At 39.5% G+C, this 14,495-nt stretch overlaps 5 protein-coding genes and 1 pseudogene across 6 annotated transcripts; 4 read left to right on the forward strand and 2 right to left on the reverse strand.

Moving 5' to 3' along the window:
* Window positions 1-1,137: 1,137 nt before the first annotated feature.
* Window positions 1,138-3,401, forward strand: LOC104737845 (phenylalanine N-monooxygenase). Its single transcript, XM_087460690.1, has 2 exons — window positions 1,138-2,306; window positions 2,581-3,401. Exons 1-2 carry the CDS (start codon window positions 1,950-1,952, stop codon window positions 3,205-3,207), a joined length of 984 nt encoding a protein of 327 aa, XP_087316816.1. The 5' UTR covers window positions 1,138-1,949; the 3' UTR covers window positions 3,208-3,401.
* Window positions 1,404-1,769, forward strand: LOC147940548 (phenylalanine N-monooxygenase pseudogene; annotated as a pseudogene).
* Window positions 3,402-6,077: 2,676 nt separating the features above from the next.
* Window positions 6,078-7,605, forward strand: LOC104708590 (uncharacterized). The gene has a single exon (XM_010425185.3). It carries the CDS (start codon window positions 6,747-6,749, stop codon window positions 7,461-7,463), a length of 717 nt encoding a protein of 238 aa, XP_010423487.1. The 5' UTR covers window positions 6,078-6,746; the 3' UTR covers window positions 7,464-7,605.
* Window positions 7,606-7,744: 139 nt separating this feature from the next.
* Window positions 7,745-10,716, forward strand: LOC104708592 (uncharacterized). 2 transcript variants are annotated; one of them, XM_087462644.1, is made up of 7 exons: window positions 7,745-8,223; window positions 8,355-8,427; window positions 8,554-9,510; window positions 9,598-9,660; window positions 9,745-9,956; window positions 10,028-10,143; window positions 10,212-10,716. In XM_087462644.1, exons 1-7 carry the CDS (start codon window positions 8,164-8,166, stop codon window positions 10,342-10,344), a joined length of 1,614 nt encoding a protein of 537 aa, XP_087318770.1. In that variant the 5' UTR covers window positions 7,745-8,163; the 3' UTR covers window positions 10,345-10,716. The 2 variants fall into 2 exon arrangements, with proteins under 2 accessions (XP_087318770.1, XP_010423490.2); XM_010425188.3 differs by having other exon boundaries at window positions 10,239-10,716.
* On the reverse strand, window positions 10,641-13,072 carry LOC104708591 (U-box domain-containing protein 62). Its single transcript, XM_010425186.3, has 8 exons — window positions 12,458-13,072; window positions 12,138-12,339; window positions 11,868-11,949; window positions 11,694-11,751; window positions 11,517-11,605; window positions 11,336-11,431; window positions 11,178-11,248; window positions 10,641-10,992 (listed from the first exon to the last, which is right to left on the reverse strand). The coding sequence occupies exons 1-8, from the start codon at window positions 12,858-12,860 to the stop codon at window positions 10,869-10,871; spliced, it is 1,125 nt and encodes a 374-aa protein (XP_010423488.2). The 5' UTR covers window positions 12,861-13,072; the 3' UTR covers window positions 10,641-10,868.
* Window positions 13,073-13,629: 557 nt separating this feature from the next.
* On the reverse strand, window positions 13,630-14,362 carry LOC104708593 (uncharacterized). Its single transcript, XM_010425189.3, has one exon. The coding sequence runs from the start codon at window positions 14,334-14,336 to the stop codon at window positions 13,785-13,787; it is 552 nt and encodes a 183-aa protein (XP_010423491.2). The 5' UTR covers window positions 14,337-14,362; the 3' UTR covers window positions 13,630-13,784.
* Window positions 14,363-14,495: the final 133 nt, after the last annotated feature.

Consider the following 14,495-nt stretch of genomic DNA (forward strand, 5'->3'; position numbering starts at 1 on the left):
GGATGTTAAACATTGGCCAATAATAGCATCATTGTTTTATAGCTTTGCTATCATGATTAACAATATATTATCTACAAACAATGAATCACGGAATCGTTGTTTTTTTTATTCTGTTTGCAATTAATTTGTAATATTATGTTTCTTCTCTTTGTAATATTAATTTGTAATAGCAGTTAAATCTTTAGAGAATATATTTTGGTGTAAATAAAAACAGAATTAAGAATATTCTTTTTTTAAGATTTTTGGAAGCAACTGATTGATTCCTAAAATCTTCCGAAAATGAACTGTTACGGATTACACCTACCACATAACTTGTAACAAATTAATATCAATATCAGTTAATGTAAAATATATTTGTAACCAACTTATTAAAAGTATATAGTATACAAAACAATGTTGTGACTTTCGTTTTATTATATAAGGGATTTTCATATATGTGTTCACATAATGTCTAAATCTAATTGGTTGAAGATTTTTACAGGTGTTGAAATATAAATGAAATACTCATTAATTTTTTTTAATCCAAAAATATATTTATATCTCGAATTTTCCATATTTATGTTAACATAATGTTTAACTCTAATTGGTTGAAATTTTTTACATATGTCAAAATATGAATTGAGAGATATTCATTAACCTTTTTCAAAAAAAGTTCAAGTATATCTATTTCAATTTAGAACCTTCTATATTGTGATAACATAATGTCTAATTCTAATTGGTTGGATTTTTTACACGTGTCAAAATCTTTCATCATCTTTTTAGGGATAAAATCTTCCTTATTCATGTTAATCTAATATCTAAATCTATATGGTAAGTCTTTTATACATATGTTAAAAATTTCATTGGTACACTTAACATTGTCTCAATTATCGAAAGACTTGACATGTGTCGCAGTAATGTGGTTCCCTAACTTTAAAATCAAACTTTATATAATAACAAGATAGAATTCTCAAATCATTGTTATCATTAATTGTTAATTTGCTAATAACTAAACTGTTAGTAAATTTTCTACTTAGCTAATTGAAGAATTTGGGAATTTTTTTTTGATAAGTACATACATGTACATGATCTGTCGGCCAGAGAAGAAAAACATGTCATATATGAGCTGTTGAAAATTAATTCACGGAGTCCTGATCCAACATCGAAAGCAATTTTATCTTCCACAGGTTACATTGAAAAACACTTACACAAGCATTGGTGAATTTCATTGCCGTTTCATGGCTATAAATAGGCTTAATTCTTCATCATTTCAACTTACAAAACAGACCCAAAACAAAACCAAAAAAAAAAACAAAAACTTCCTCCAACTCCAATAGTTTCTTCAAGTTAAGATAAAAAAAAAAATGCTCGACTCCATCTCAATACTTGCGTTTATTCTATGGGTTTTCCTTCTTGCATTAACTATGAAGCGTAAGGAGACCAAGAAAACAATGTTAGTGACTTCGTACACAAGAAAGCTCCCTCTCCCTCCTGGACCGAAAACCTGGCCTTTAATCGGAAACCTACCGGAAATATTAGGGGGGAACAAACCGGTGTTCCGATGGATACATTCTCTCATGAAGGAACTCAACACAGATATTGCATGTATCCGTCTTGCGAATATTTACGTGATACCCGTGACATCCCCGAGAATTGCAAGGGAGATTCTGAAGAAGCAAGACTCCATTTTTGCCACTAGACCGCTAACAATGGGCACGGAGTACTGCAGCCGCGGGTACTTGACCGTTGCGGTGGAGCCACAAGGAGAGCAGTGGAAGAAGATGAGGTGAGTGGTGGCATCCCTTGTGACGAGCAAGAAGAGCTTCACGTTGACGCTCCAAAAGAGAACCGAAGAGGCCGATAACTTTGTCCGGCACATCAATAACCTCAGTGCCAAAAACCGTAATGGATTTGGGGTTATTGATCTAAGGCTTGTGGTGCGGCAGTACAGCGGGAATGTAGCTCGGAAGATGATGTTTGGTTTAAGGCATTTCGGTAAAGGAAGTGAAGACGGATCGGGACCAGGCTTCGAAGAGATTGAACATGTTGAATCTTTGTTTACGGTTTTAACCCATCTTTACGCCTTTGCGCTGTCGGATTATGTCCCGTGGCTAAGGTTCTTGGACTTGGAAGGCCATGAGAAGGTCGTGAGTGACGCAATGAAGAATGTAAGTAAGTATAACGATCCTTTTGTCGATGAAAGACTCACGCAATGGCGTAATGGGAAACTGAAAGAACCTAAAGATTTTCTAGACATGTTCATAATGGCGAAAGACAGTGACGGGAATCCTACTCTGTCGGAGGAAGAGATCAAAGCACAAGTGACGGTATGCATATTAATTTATCGACTTATATCTACCACAATATATATAGTGGACCGGACTTTTTATAAGAATAAGAAAGTTTCCACTTTACGTGGCCAATGGTCTCTGACTTTGATAATGCTTGTGGTGGGTTTACAAGAGTAGTCATTTGTCTCTGAATTGTAGTACTAGGATCACGAGAGGCAATAGAGATGCATTAATTTTCATAAGCAAAAACGTTTTATTTTAGTTTAACTTTTTCGCTGGTCTAATTATGCACATTGGACTATATATGAAGGAACTGATGTTGGCGACGGTTGATAATCCGTCTAATGCGGCGGAGTGGGCCATGGCGGAGATGATCAACGAGCCAAGCATCATGCAAAAGGCAGTGGAGGAGATCGATACGGTAGTTGGAAAAGACCGTCTTGTCCTTGAGTCAGACCTCCCAAATCTCAACTACGTGAAGGCTTGTGTGAAAGAGGCATTCCGGTTACACCCCGTGGCGCCGTTCAACCTCCCTCACATGTCCACTGCCGACGCTGTGGTGGACGGGTACTTCATCCCCAAAGGAAGCCACGTGTTCATTAGTCGTATGGGGATCGGCAGAAACCCTAGCGTGTGGGACAAGCCGCTTAAGTTCGACCCTGAGAGACATTTGGGCAATAACATATGCGTGGAGCTAAACGATCCAGATCTCAATATAATATCGTTCAGTGCGGGACGAAGAGGGTGTATGGGTGTGGACATTGGGTCGGCCATGACGTACATGTTGCTGGCTCGGTTGATTCAAGGGTTCACGTGGTCACCAGTGCCTGGTGAGAATAAGGTTGATCTTTCGGAAAGCAAGAGTGACCTTTTTATGGCAAAACCCTTACACGCGGTTGCAACACCTCGTCTAGCTGCACATGTTTATCCAGCTTAATTATAAGAGGATAAAGATTGATAGAAAAAAACTTAGTGTTAATGTTTTTTTTTGGTGAAAGATAGGGGATAAATAATTGAATGTAACACTATATTAATAATCTTTTGAGAAAAAAAAACTATTACGAAAATTGAATTATGATTATGTATCATAATTCATAAACCATCTGTTTATGATTTGTTTGTTGTAGGAAATATCTATTGTGCCTTTTTTTTTTTTTTTTTCAACCAAACATTAATCAAATTAAAAAATAACTCCAAGATTGGTTGCCCAAACCGGAGGAAAAGAGTTTACAAAGGAAATTTCAGAGGAAAGCAATCTTGAAGAACGGGCTAGACAATCTGCCCTTACATTGAGCTCTCTAGAGATCCTGATCAGGGAGAACGAGGAAAAGCATGGTCTGAGCACAAGAAACTCCTCTAACAGGTTCGAAAAAGATGGCCAATCGTCAGGCGTCTGCACCATCGCCACCAATTCTGCACAGTCTGTCTCAAAGCTTTGACATCCAACTCCAGCCGCCAAGAGTGACTCCATAGCCCAAATCAAGGCTTGTAGCTCTGCATGTAAGGATGTAGGACCGCATCTCTGACTCCGTGCTCCCAAAAGGAGAGTCGCATCATCATCACTACAACACCACCATCCTAGACCCTGCATAGCATCTGACCCTTTCCAAGAACCATCAATCTGACATCGAGGAAACGCTCCCCTATCCTCCACCAGAGGCGTAGTATGCAAATACCTATCCGAATAGGATTTTGCTTCTTCCCATAGTAATTTATCATTATTCGCCTGGTGTAGAATTTCCGTCGGCTCGGCCTGTAACCCCTGAAAAACTTTTTTATTCCTATCTTTCCATAATGTCCAAAGTATCCAAGGAAGACGATTAGCTACATCCGAATCCCCCGACTGAGAGGCTGCCCGCCAAAAAATAAAGTCTAAATTTGCATAAATTGAAGCAAATGGAAAGCCATCGGGGACTAACGAAACTAGGGACAACTCCCAAACATCGAGCGAGCGAGGGCACTCAAAGAGAGCATGATTGATAGTTTCTGGTGCAGCCCCACACCGTTTGCAGAGTGTATCACACCGGATACCCCTATACGCAAGTCGTTCGAGCACTGGGAGGGTGCCCGACGCAATCTGCCAGAAAAAATGTTGGACCTTTGGGGGAACATCCAGCTTCCACACCTGGGCCCTGAGGGCCATACATGTTGGTCCGTATTCGACTTCCGTCATCAGTTCTCTGGCTAATCTATAACCTGATTTAACCGTATACTTCCCTGACTTGGTAAAATGCCATACTAACCGATCCCGTTGCTGGACCTTACTGACCGACATACGCCGAATAATCGGTATATCCCCCGGATCCAGAAACTCTTCTAGAGTAGGCAAGTGCCAATCCTTCGTGACAGGATTAATTAAGTGGTTCACCATCAAGCTCGGTAACCAGAGTCGTCCCCGACCATTGGCAGGACGTGGTCTAATATCCGGAATCCATGGATCTCTCCAAACCGAAATAGAACTACCCGAACCTACCGCCCATCGCGCTCCATATTCCACTAAATCTTTCGTTGAAAAAATACTCCTCCAGGCAAAGGAGGGATTAGAAGGTTTTTTGGCCATAAGCGGGTGTTTATTGCTAAAATATCGGCCTTTCAAAACCCTCGCCATTAATGACGTCGGGTGTTGAATTAAACGCCAATACTGTTTTGCTAACATAGCATCATTAAATTGTTCCAAGGCTCTGAAACCTAGACCCCCATCACACTTATCCTTACATAGTTTATCCCAAGCCACCCAATGTAAACCATGAGCCTTATCGTTGGATTTCCACCAAAAAGTGGAAATAGCACTCGTTAATTTAGATGTCAACTCTTGCGGCAATTTGTAGCAGGACATCACATGCGTGGGAAGTGCCAAAGCCACCGATTTAATCATAAACTCCTTACCACCTTTTGATAAAAGCTTTGCATTCCAACCATTGACACGATCATCCAATCGATCCTTGACATATCCAAAAACCTTATTTTTTGAACCCTGGAGGCTTTCAGGAATGCCCAAATAAGATCCCATACCTCCCTCTTTGGTAATACCAATAACTGACTTCAACTGATCCCTTATCTCAGTAGGAACCTTCTTGCCAAACATTATAGATGATTTCTCTAAATTAACCTCTTGTCCTGAGGCTTTGCCGTAATTCCTGATAATTTCCATGACCGTCTGACATTCTGTCGCCTCTGCTTTACAGAAGAAAAGACTGTCATCAGCAAACAACAAATGCGAAATGGTAGGACTATCCCGGGCGATTGTGATACCCGTTACCTTTTTCTCCCGTTCTGCCTTTTTGATATTCGCTATCAGAACCTCTGTACAGAGTATAAACAAGTACGGTGACAACGGGTCCCCCTGACGAAGACCCCGCTGTGGTTTAATAAAACCCCGGGGTTGACCATTAAGAAGAACTTGATACGACACCGAAGATACACACCACATGATCCAAGAGATCCAATTCCGATCAAACCCTAACTTAACCATGACTGGTTTTATCTTTTATTAAACGTTTTCTGTAATTACTTGTTTGTTTTCTTCTTTCACACTTCAGATTTTTTTTTTCTCAAAACAACAATTTTTTTTTTCTTTCTATACGTTTACCAAATCAAAAAGCAATAATTTATTATAAGAATCAATGTAAATTTAAATTAAAGTGAAAAATAAAAAATTAAAAAGGCTTTATGCCTCTAAAATATATGGAAGGTCTGATACTGAGTAATTAAAGATATCGTAGAATAGATTCAACAAAATCAACAGAATGTTGATTTATTGTCTTTATGGGATTCTTTGTCTTATCTCTTAATGAACTTCTGTAACCAGTACGTTGTATGTATTTTACTATTTTTGGTGGATTTTCATATAACTTTGAAGTAAATATGAAAAATAGTAAAATACTGACAATACCAAGTTATACAGTAGACTCCAACGTGGACATAACGCTGACATGGAAAACACGTGGTAAGCACGGAATCCACTTAATTAAGAAGACGAGTGATGCGTGTTACTCCGAGATACCCACACACCAAAACCACATTCCCACGTGCCTATCATTCTCATGAGAACCGTCCGATCAGGTCTCTCTCATGCATTGTATTATAATCCGACGGCTTAGATCAAACAATTGCTTGACTAGAGTTCGTTAAAGGTCCTTTCATCATTGACCTTGTTCCCTTTGTCTCTACCTGAGATTATAATCCACTACGGGAGTTCTATTGTGCAACCATGCATGCAATGATCATTAGTCAAACAGTTTCTGCTTTAAATGACGTCAGCATGTTTTTTTTCCTAAACTTTAGCAGCCTTTATATAACATAATCTTCTTGGCTTCTTACGTTAAAGTTATCATCCGACCGCCAGATATATTTCCCCGCCTCGATCCTCGCCGTTGTTTCAGTTTCATATAACATTTTGTCGATATAAAAAAATTATAATTCGAATCTAGCGGTTTTTATTGGACGTGAATAATCTAATCTCATCACCGGAAAAAGATGGCGTATGCAAAAATCGGTTACGGTGGGAGTTATCTGGTGCAACGCGGCGTATTAGAGCATCCGTGTGGTTCCGATCAGAATGCGAGATCGCTGCTTTCGTCGTCGTTTCCGATCAATCTAGTTGGTAATAGGCGATCTAGCGTGGGAACGATCTCGGCGTCGATAGCGGAAGCCGTGACTGAGATAGAGAAACAGAGAGGAGGAGGAAGAAGAAGCAGAGGAGGAGGAGGAGGAGGAGATCGTAGAGCGGTGGAGTTGGAGCGTGAGAAGCTAGACAGGTGGATGAAGGATTCGGTGACGGAGATCGTTAAGAATCTAAGCGAAGCGCCGCTGTTAGTTCATTTGTACTCCAACGAGGGAACGGTGGTGGTGATGAAAGCAGAGGAATGGGCGGCGGTGAAGGGGAGATGGGAGAGAGGAGAGGCGGAGATGCCGGAGGGGATAGTATTCGTGGAGCAGTTAGGAGCGGCGGAAGAGGACAGCTGCGGCTGTGGTTTTGACGGTGGAGACGGAACACGTGCGTGGGGGTTGGTGGTGCAAGGCAAAGGAGTTGAGTGTGGGCCGGTTTGTTATCTGCTAAAAACGACACGGGTCGGGTCAGGATCCGGGTCGGGTTTAGGGATGAGGTGTACGCATTTCTGCTTAGCTAAGGTGTCGAGTTTTAGAGAGACTTGTGAATCTCAGCTTAAGAATTGTTGGCTTGTTGGTAATTGATAAAATTAAAAAAAAAAAAAAAAAAGCTAAAATTTACTTAAAAAATCATGTAAATATAAATTTATTTGACCCATTTGGGTATTGTAGATTACAACAATAAATGTTTAATTGAATAACACAAGATTTGGTAGATTGATTAAAATTGGTTTTGATAAAACTCGGAAAAAAAAGTTAAAAAAGGCCTTGACGAAATTGATAATGAGCTCAAAAAAATACAAAAAAAAAAAAGATTCAAAAGCCCAAAATCACTATTCCCTCCAAATCGCGTTTAAGTCTGGTTTGAATTTGAAAAAAAAATCATGAAAGATCCTCTGAGGGAAAATAAAAATAAAATAAAAATAAACATTTTTTGTGTTATGTTTGTCAGAAAATTATTAAACAAACGCACACATCGCGCGCTCTTCTCACCTCTTTCTTCGTCTTCGTCCTTCGTGAGAGAGCCCTCTTCTCTCAAATTTCTAGGGTCTCAAAATCTCCAACATTTGGATCTCTTTAACTAATTGACCATTAGATCTTTAAAACCCTAGAGTTGAATCACTTTAACCCTCGATTTCCTTTTTTGGGTATTGTTCCTTCGAGAGATTTTGGAGATTTTGTAATCCACCATTTTCTGGGGGTTTTTTTTTCTCCAATTTCTCGAAAATTTATTTTGAGAAATCTTCGAAGGGTATTATCTTCTGGAGGTGTTAATTGAGTCGCCATGGAAGAACACCACGTTGTTTCAAAAGGGTTTACTTCGATTCCCAGATCCGACTTAAAGGTTACTTCTTTACTCCCATCTCTTGTTAGGGTTTCGTTCTTCGTTTGCTCTGTTAGACTTTGTTTTTAAAAAAAAATTACGATCTAATTTATATACATTGCTTTACCTTTTTCAATTTCTGCAAATTTTAGATCGGAGGCGATGAATTGGATGAAAGAGAGGAGCTGAGCAAAATTCAACCTGTTACTCCAATTCTAAATGCAGGTAATTTTATAATATGGTTTCAATTTGAGTTTGAAGTTTTAGTAAAAGGCATAGTAACATAGAATAGACTCTAAACTCTGATATATATAAGCCCTCGAAATGTAATTTGAATATCCCTTGCTACAGGTAACACTGCTCATGCCAATGAAGTTTCGGAGAGTATTGTTAAAGAAGGGAAGAGTAATGTGACTGAACTGTTGAGTCAAGAGGTGGTCAAGCCTTGTTCCAGTAAGCTTGGTCTCAACACAATAGATGTTGATTGTGATGATAAGCGAGCTTTGCTTAAGAGATGTGATAATGCGGATGCTGTTTCCAGCTGCTTGAATGAGGATTTATCATCGGTTACTTCTTCCAGGAGACAGGATACTGATAAGTCTAGTTCGATGGATGTTTATTCAGAGTGTGGGAGTTCCAATGTTCCTGTTACGGAAAGAGATCCAATGAAGGTTTGGAAAGAAATGAAACAGAACGGGTTTCTCTCTTATCCGCACGGTGGGATTTCTACGACGTCAAGCAGCTGTCTCGTATCATCTTCTCATGGAGGGATTCCGGCTCCAAGGAAACGTGGACGCAAGAGCAAGATTAATAATGACGCTGCAATGTTGAAGAAGAAGAAGATAGAGATTGCAAGGAAGGAAGAGGTTGACAGGTTTGCTAGGCTAGCTGCTCCTAGTGGACTGCTTAATGAATTGAACCCTGGAATTATCAACCATGTGAGAAACAAAAAGCAAGTACTTTCCATTATTGAAAACATTGTCAAGTCTGAAAGAGATGCTGGAAACTTCTATCATTCTACAATGAGGCATAGTAATACTGCTGTTGGAAGTTCTAGGAAGAACTTGGAAGATGTGAACACTGATGTCTCCAGATTTGATTTTTACCAAGGATTCAAGTATACGATGCCAAAAGATAACTACTCAATGCGTTACTATGATGAGAAATGCGCAAATGATGACTTCAGTGAAGAAAACAATACAGTTGGGTCGAGGTTTCAGGTCGCAGGTAAGTTCTCAGACAATGCCAGTTCCTTGTTGACCGAGGACGCATCAGATCTTAACAGTGCCAGTGTTCTCACTGTTAAAGGTATGTCATTGAATTCAATACCCAGTGTGCATGATTTTATACTATCGTATGTGGTGGCTTAGATGAATCTTCATCTTTGATTTGCAGCGGCTACAGTAGCTTCTCAATGGTTGGAATTGCTTCAGCAGGACATCAAAGGCCGTGTTTCCGGTAACCAACACTCATATATGATCGTTAATGCTTGGAAAACTTCAGTACTTGGTTGTTCATACAATCCCTTTTTGTTCTTTTCAGCTCTTCGACGTAGCAAGAAGAGGGTTCGTGCAGTTGTCACGACAGAACTACCTTTCTTAATAATGAAAGAGTTCCCATCTGATCAAGAGAATGACCCAAATTTACTCCTCGACGGGGCTTCGAGGGCTTCAACAATCGAAATCCACAAGACCAGATGGGTGACTCTGTTTAACCAACTTGAACACAAGCTATCACAAGAAGAGTCTCAATTGGTAATATAGTTAAGATATCTTACCTTTTTATTGGCATCTGATATGGAATTTGTTAACTCTGAAAATTTCAGGAAAGCTGGTTAAACCAAGTGAGAGCTCTGCAATCACATTGTGATCAAGGTCTGCAACACTTGAGCTTGAGTTCTGGTCAGAATTTCTTACAGTTAGGAACGCCATTGGACTCTAGGTATGGCCATTTCACTACCTTTTCATCTCATTACCAGTTGAATATGTTTCCTGAATCCAATTTTTTAGTTTCCTTCTGTCTAAATTGTGTTGCAGAGCTGCAAATTCGCTGATCTCAGATAAGGATTTAGTCATTAAAGCAGCTGCAGCCTCTATATTTTCGACCTGCAGTTTTCTAGAGGAGAACATAGCATGTACCTGAACTCCTTTCAACATCTGACCACTATCTGATTTAAACATTTTAGTTGAAAACTTCTTCTCAGTTACTTTAGTGTAAACTTTCATAGCAGAGTTTACTTTAGTGTAAACTTCCATAGCAGAGTTCTCTTTGTAATGTGCATCTGTAACATTAGGAGCAATGCTCATCAGCTTTTTTCTTTTCCTTTTCCCTTTTATAGATTCAGTTTTCCGCCATTTTTTTTCACAGTAAGAACCGTAGTATGCTTAGTTAAGATCAGAAAGTTACAAACATCTCTTGTGTTGAACAGGGATGTTGTCTTGAGAACAAAATAACTATGTATTGTATTATGTTCCGAATATGTTCTGGCTATTCAAAGTTTGGATCTTTCCCTAAGCCTAATTTCCTCAAACCTCTCACATGGAGTAACTACGACAATTTACAATATGTAACAGTGATCTGGATCTGTAAATAAGTTTTTTGGTTCTCACATAGCGAACCAAATAGCAGAAACTGGTGTCATCATGCTATAAACAAAGTTGTTTTGTTTAGAGCCAGTTGGAGACCATCTTGTTTGGTGTTGCTTTGGCTGATAAATCTTCTGGAGCTTTAGCCAATGAACGATACTGAAGCTTCACACTCTCTGCGTTGTCCAGCGTTTTCACCACATACCTGCAGTAGAGTTTTATGTAGTCACGGAAATAATTATACAAAGGTTGACATATAACATTTTGCTCAAGGGTTGCAAAGGTGATGTCCTTATCAGAAATGTAAGAAAGTTTGTAGCAAGGAAGAATCTAATCTTTGTGATATGCATACAAATCAAGTCGTAATCGAAGAAAGAAATTAGATTTTACCAGCCGTTTAAGCATTGAGTAGTCACAACAGCTTCACGGCCAACAAAACGAGGTGGTGTCCTCTTATTTCCCTGATGATGTTTAACTCCCAACGATTAACACTCGCGCACTCTTCCATTATAAGAAAAAAATGCAGGGAATCAACAGAAAGGACTGACCTTTATTATAACTCGATCTGCCACAGCAAATGGGAAATGATTACTTTTGTTCCTTGAACGACCTGAATGATTCGTGACACCAAATGTGCGTCTCTCCTGTGTATATAGACAAAAATAAACCTTTTGTTTGAAACAGAGATAAAATGTGAGTAAGTCATTATGATTAGTAGTATTGAATTACTTGATCAAATCCTTCTCGTTTTCTCTTAGATGAATGATTTGACTGTGAATTCTCTTCTCGGCAGAATGCTTGTACCGCAACTCTTAAAGCTGCGAAAAATTCCAGCGAAACATAATTACAAGGAATCCGCTGAGACAACCAAATACCAAATCATGAACGCAAAGTGATGTTACTCACAGAGATTTGGGGTTATCGAGTCTTCAGAGACGGGCTGCGAACATGTACAGCAAGCTTTCTAAAGGGAACAAAACGAAAAATAGATTTCAGATAAGCAAAAGAAAAGAGACAGAAGCAAAAAGCAAAGCAGAGAGCAAAAGAAGAGCTTGTGATGGAAGAAAGGAAACTCTGTACCATCTGTTTAACTTGTTCTATTCCTCCAGCTCCAAAAGTGTGTCCGCAAGGCAAAATCATAGCATCAGCCATCAAAACTCCTCTACAATTGTGCAAATAGAATTATATTATAACCCATGATAGGCCATAAATCAAACACAAGCATGATCAATACCAATCCAATGGTTTTCAACTTTTAAAAGTATCTAAGTCCACCCTATAACTTCTTGGCGAGGTAACACTAATGAACCATATATATGATCACTACACCAAAACAAAAAAAGGACATACGTTGTAGGATCAGACAAAATGGTCCTCAAAGATTCGATTGAATTGCAAGAAGAAGAAGAAGAAGGGTCTCTTCTGCCACTGAAATCACACCCATTGTCCACAGCGACTGATGAAGATTCCTCATTCCTAGAAGCAAAACTCGTTTCCATAGTCTTAAAATGCTGCGAGTAGTAAGCTGCGTTATCTTGCCCAACCACTATCACTGCATTACCATTTTAGTCCACTGCCTCAATCATCTCAAAAGTAGAAACTTTCCAAACTAGAAAGACAAAAAAAAAAACATAACTTTCGCACTTAAAAAACTTGTCAGAGTCTCATACCAGCTCCTGCTGCTGATACAGAATCATCACCAGCGTCTTTGTTCAAGGCGACGTCACCTTCGTTACCGTCTATGTCATCATCCTCGTCTTCTTCTTCTTCTTCTTCTTCAACGTCAACTTCATCCTCGCCGTCTGATCCACCACCACCACCACTGTCGTTAGGGTTTCCGCTAATGGGTTTCTCCGTGTAGAAATTCTGACGGAACTCGAGATGAGGGTGAGGATTAGCTGCGGCTGCTGCTGCCGCCGCCGCCGCGAAGTACCGGTGGTGGTCGCCGATAAAAGCAGCGAATTCACGGGTTTTAGGGTCTTGTTCTCCGACCCGGTAACGTAAAGGGTCAGCATCTTGGACAATCATCGGCGGAGCATTGAACGACGCCGGAGAAAGCCCTTTTCCGGACATGAAATACGGAAAAAAAAATTATACAAACCCTAAAATTAAGCAATAATTGAAGATTGAAATAGGGTTTAGATTAGTTTCGTGAAACAAAGAAGGAATCTTTAAGAAGAGAGGATGAGTGATGAGGGAAAGTTTTCTGAGCGATCAAATGAAAATGACTAAAAAAGAAGAGAAAGAAGAAGAAGAAGAAGTGGGAAGCTAAAACGACAGCGTTTACATTGAGAAAATACAAAACGGTGGCGTTTGAACAATAACAGACGTCAGGGTCAGATTCTATTACAAAAGATAGGGCCCATGGATCCAAAAAGGAAGTGTGCGGAACTAAAAGATTTTAGATAAAAAGAGAAGTCAAACTAGATTCTTTACTGTCTTTTTGTGTCCTGAAACTGAAAGAAAAATAATTTACTGTTTACCCTTACTAAAAACTCTACGTACAACTGCTATAGTCATCATTCTGGCTATGGATTAGATTGGAACTTCTCGTTTAGCCCCAAGACTTGTGTGAGTTCTGACACCACATGAACGCCATTGGTTCTTGTTCTGTTCTTGACAAGAAGTGTCTAGATTTTTTAGAATTCCATATGTCACTTTCTTTGGTGGATCCCAATATAAAATAACCCACCGGGACATGTTTTTCTGATTTTCTTCTTGTGTGTCACAATTCATATTTTTTGAACTTTTAGGATTTTTTGGAACATAGATTGTGGGTTGAAAAATCTAGATCCTTCTAATTTGGATTCTCAAGTTTAATGGACAAAGCATCCAAATAGTCTTTTGTTGATTGAATATTCAAAAGAAATGTCCACTATTAAGAAGATCGTGTTACAATGAGAGGATCCTTGTTAAAAAAAAGTACAGGTACAACAGTACAAGGAATCAAACACTAATGAGAAATCATTACAAACAAACTACACTTTTTGTATTTATTTATTCTAGAGTTTGATCTCTCTGTTCTTTGATGTTCTTGAAGATCTTAGAACTCTTGTCAAAAATCTTTGCTCTTCTCTTATAATCTGTAGGGTCTCTACCATCATCTGCCCCCATGATAGCTTCCTTCTCAAGATACTCCACAGGAGACTGATCTCTCTCTTCTTTAAAGTTCTTGAACATCTTAGAACTCTTATCGAAAATCTTTGCTCTTCTATTGTAATCTGTCGGCTCTCTCCCGTCATCTTCCCCCATGATAGCTTCTTTCTCGAGGCACTCCAAGAGCTCCCATACTCCTCTGTTTGCTTCTCCGCCACATATCCCTCTTCTTTGAGTCAGCTCCTCCTCTTCCTCCGGCGTAATTGGCTCCATTGCCGCCGCATAGCCTGACCCTGAAGCCACGCATCTAGCTGCAGCAGCAAAACACCTCCCCTTCTTGGCTCCAAGGCTCAGCTTGGTTTGTGAGATTGCCGAAGCCGAAGCTAGCGTTTTATGAGTTCTAGGAGATGGGTTGATGATGATCTTTGTGCAGGTTTGAGAGATAGCTTCCATCGTTTTAAGTCTGGTGTAGTTTTGAGTTGAAGAGGTTGGGTCTCTTGTGGGTTGTTTATATAAGGTTCGGCCGTTCGGGTAATGAGACGCAAAAACACACGCCAGGCCCATCATCACACGTGTCGAAATGACGATGAGTAAGAGAGATTTCGAGATTCT

Source organism: Camelina sativa, chromosome 8, assembly GCF_030686135.1.
Source record: "Camelina sativa cultivar CO46 ecotype springtype chromosome 8, ASM3068613v1".
Taxonomy (NCBI): Eukaryota; Viridiplantae; Streptophyta; class Magnoliopsida; order Brassicales; family Brassicaceae; genus Camelina; species Camelina sativa.

Bases quoted from the DNA above. Each gene is read 5' to 3' on its own strand.
- LOC104708592 (XM_087462644.1), top strand. From the start codon at position 8,164: ATGGAAGAACACCACGTTGTTTCAAAAGGGTTTACTTCGATTCCCAGA. The intron at 8,428-8,553 runs GTAATTTTATAA...CCCTTGCTACAG, and splicing joins TACTCCAATTCTAAATGCAG to GTAACACTGCTCATGCCAAT. The intron at 10,144-10,211 runs GTATGGCCATTT...CCAATTTTTTAG, and splicing joins GGAACGCCATTGGACTCTAG to TTTCCTTCTGTCTAAATTGT.
- LOC104708591 (XM_010425186.3), bottom strand. From the start codon at position 12,860: ATGTCCGGAAAAGGGCTTTCTCCGGCGTCGTTCAATGCTCCGCCGATG. The intron at 12,340-12,457 runs GTATGAGACTCT...ATGGTAATGCAG, and splicing joins TGTATCAGCAGCAGGAGCTG to TGATAGTGGTTGGGCAAGAT. The intron at 11,432-11,516 runs GTAATTCAATAC...CTATATACACAG, and splicing joins AACGAGAAGGATTTGATCAA to GAGAGACGCACATTTGGTGT.
- LOC104708593 (XM_010425189.3), bottom strand. From the start codon at position 14,336: ATGGAAGCTATCTCTCAAACCTGCACAAAGATCATCATCAACCCATCT.
- LOC104737845 (XM_087460690.1), top strand. From the start codon at position 1,950: ATGATGTTTGGTTTAAGGCATTTCGGTAAAGGAAGTGAAGACGGATCG. The intron at 2,307-2,580 runs GTATGCATATTA...CTATATATGAAG, and splicing joins AGATCAAAGCACAAGTGACG to GAACTGATGTTGGCGACGGT.
- LOC104708590 (XM_010425185.3), top strand. From the start codon at position 6,747: ATGGCGTATGCAAAAATCGGTTACGGTGGGAGTTATCTGGTGCAACGC.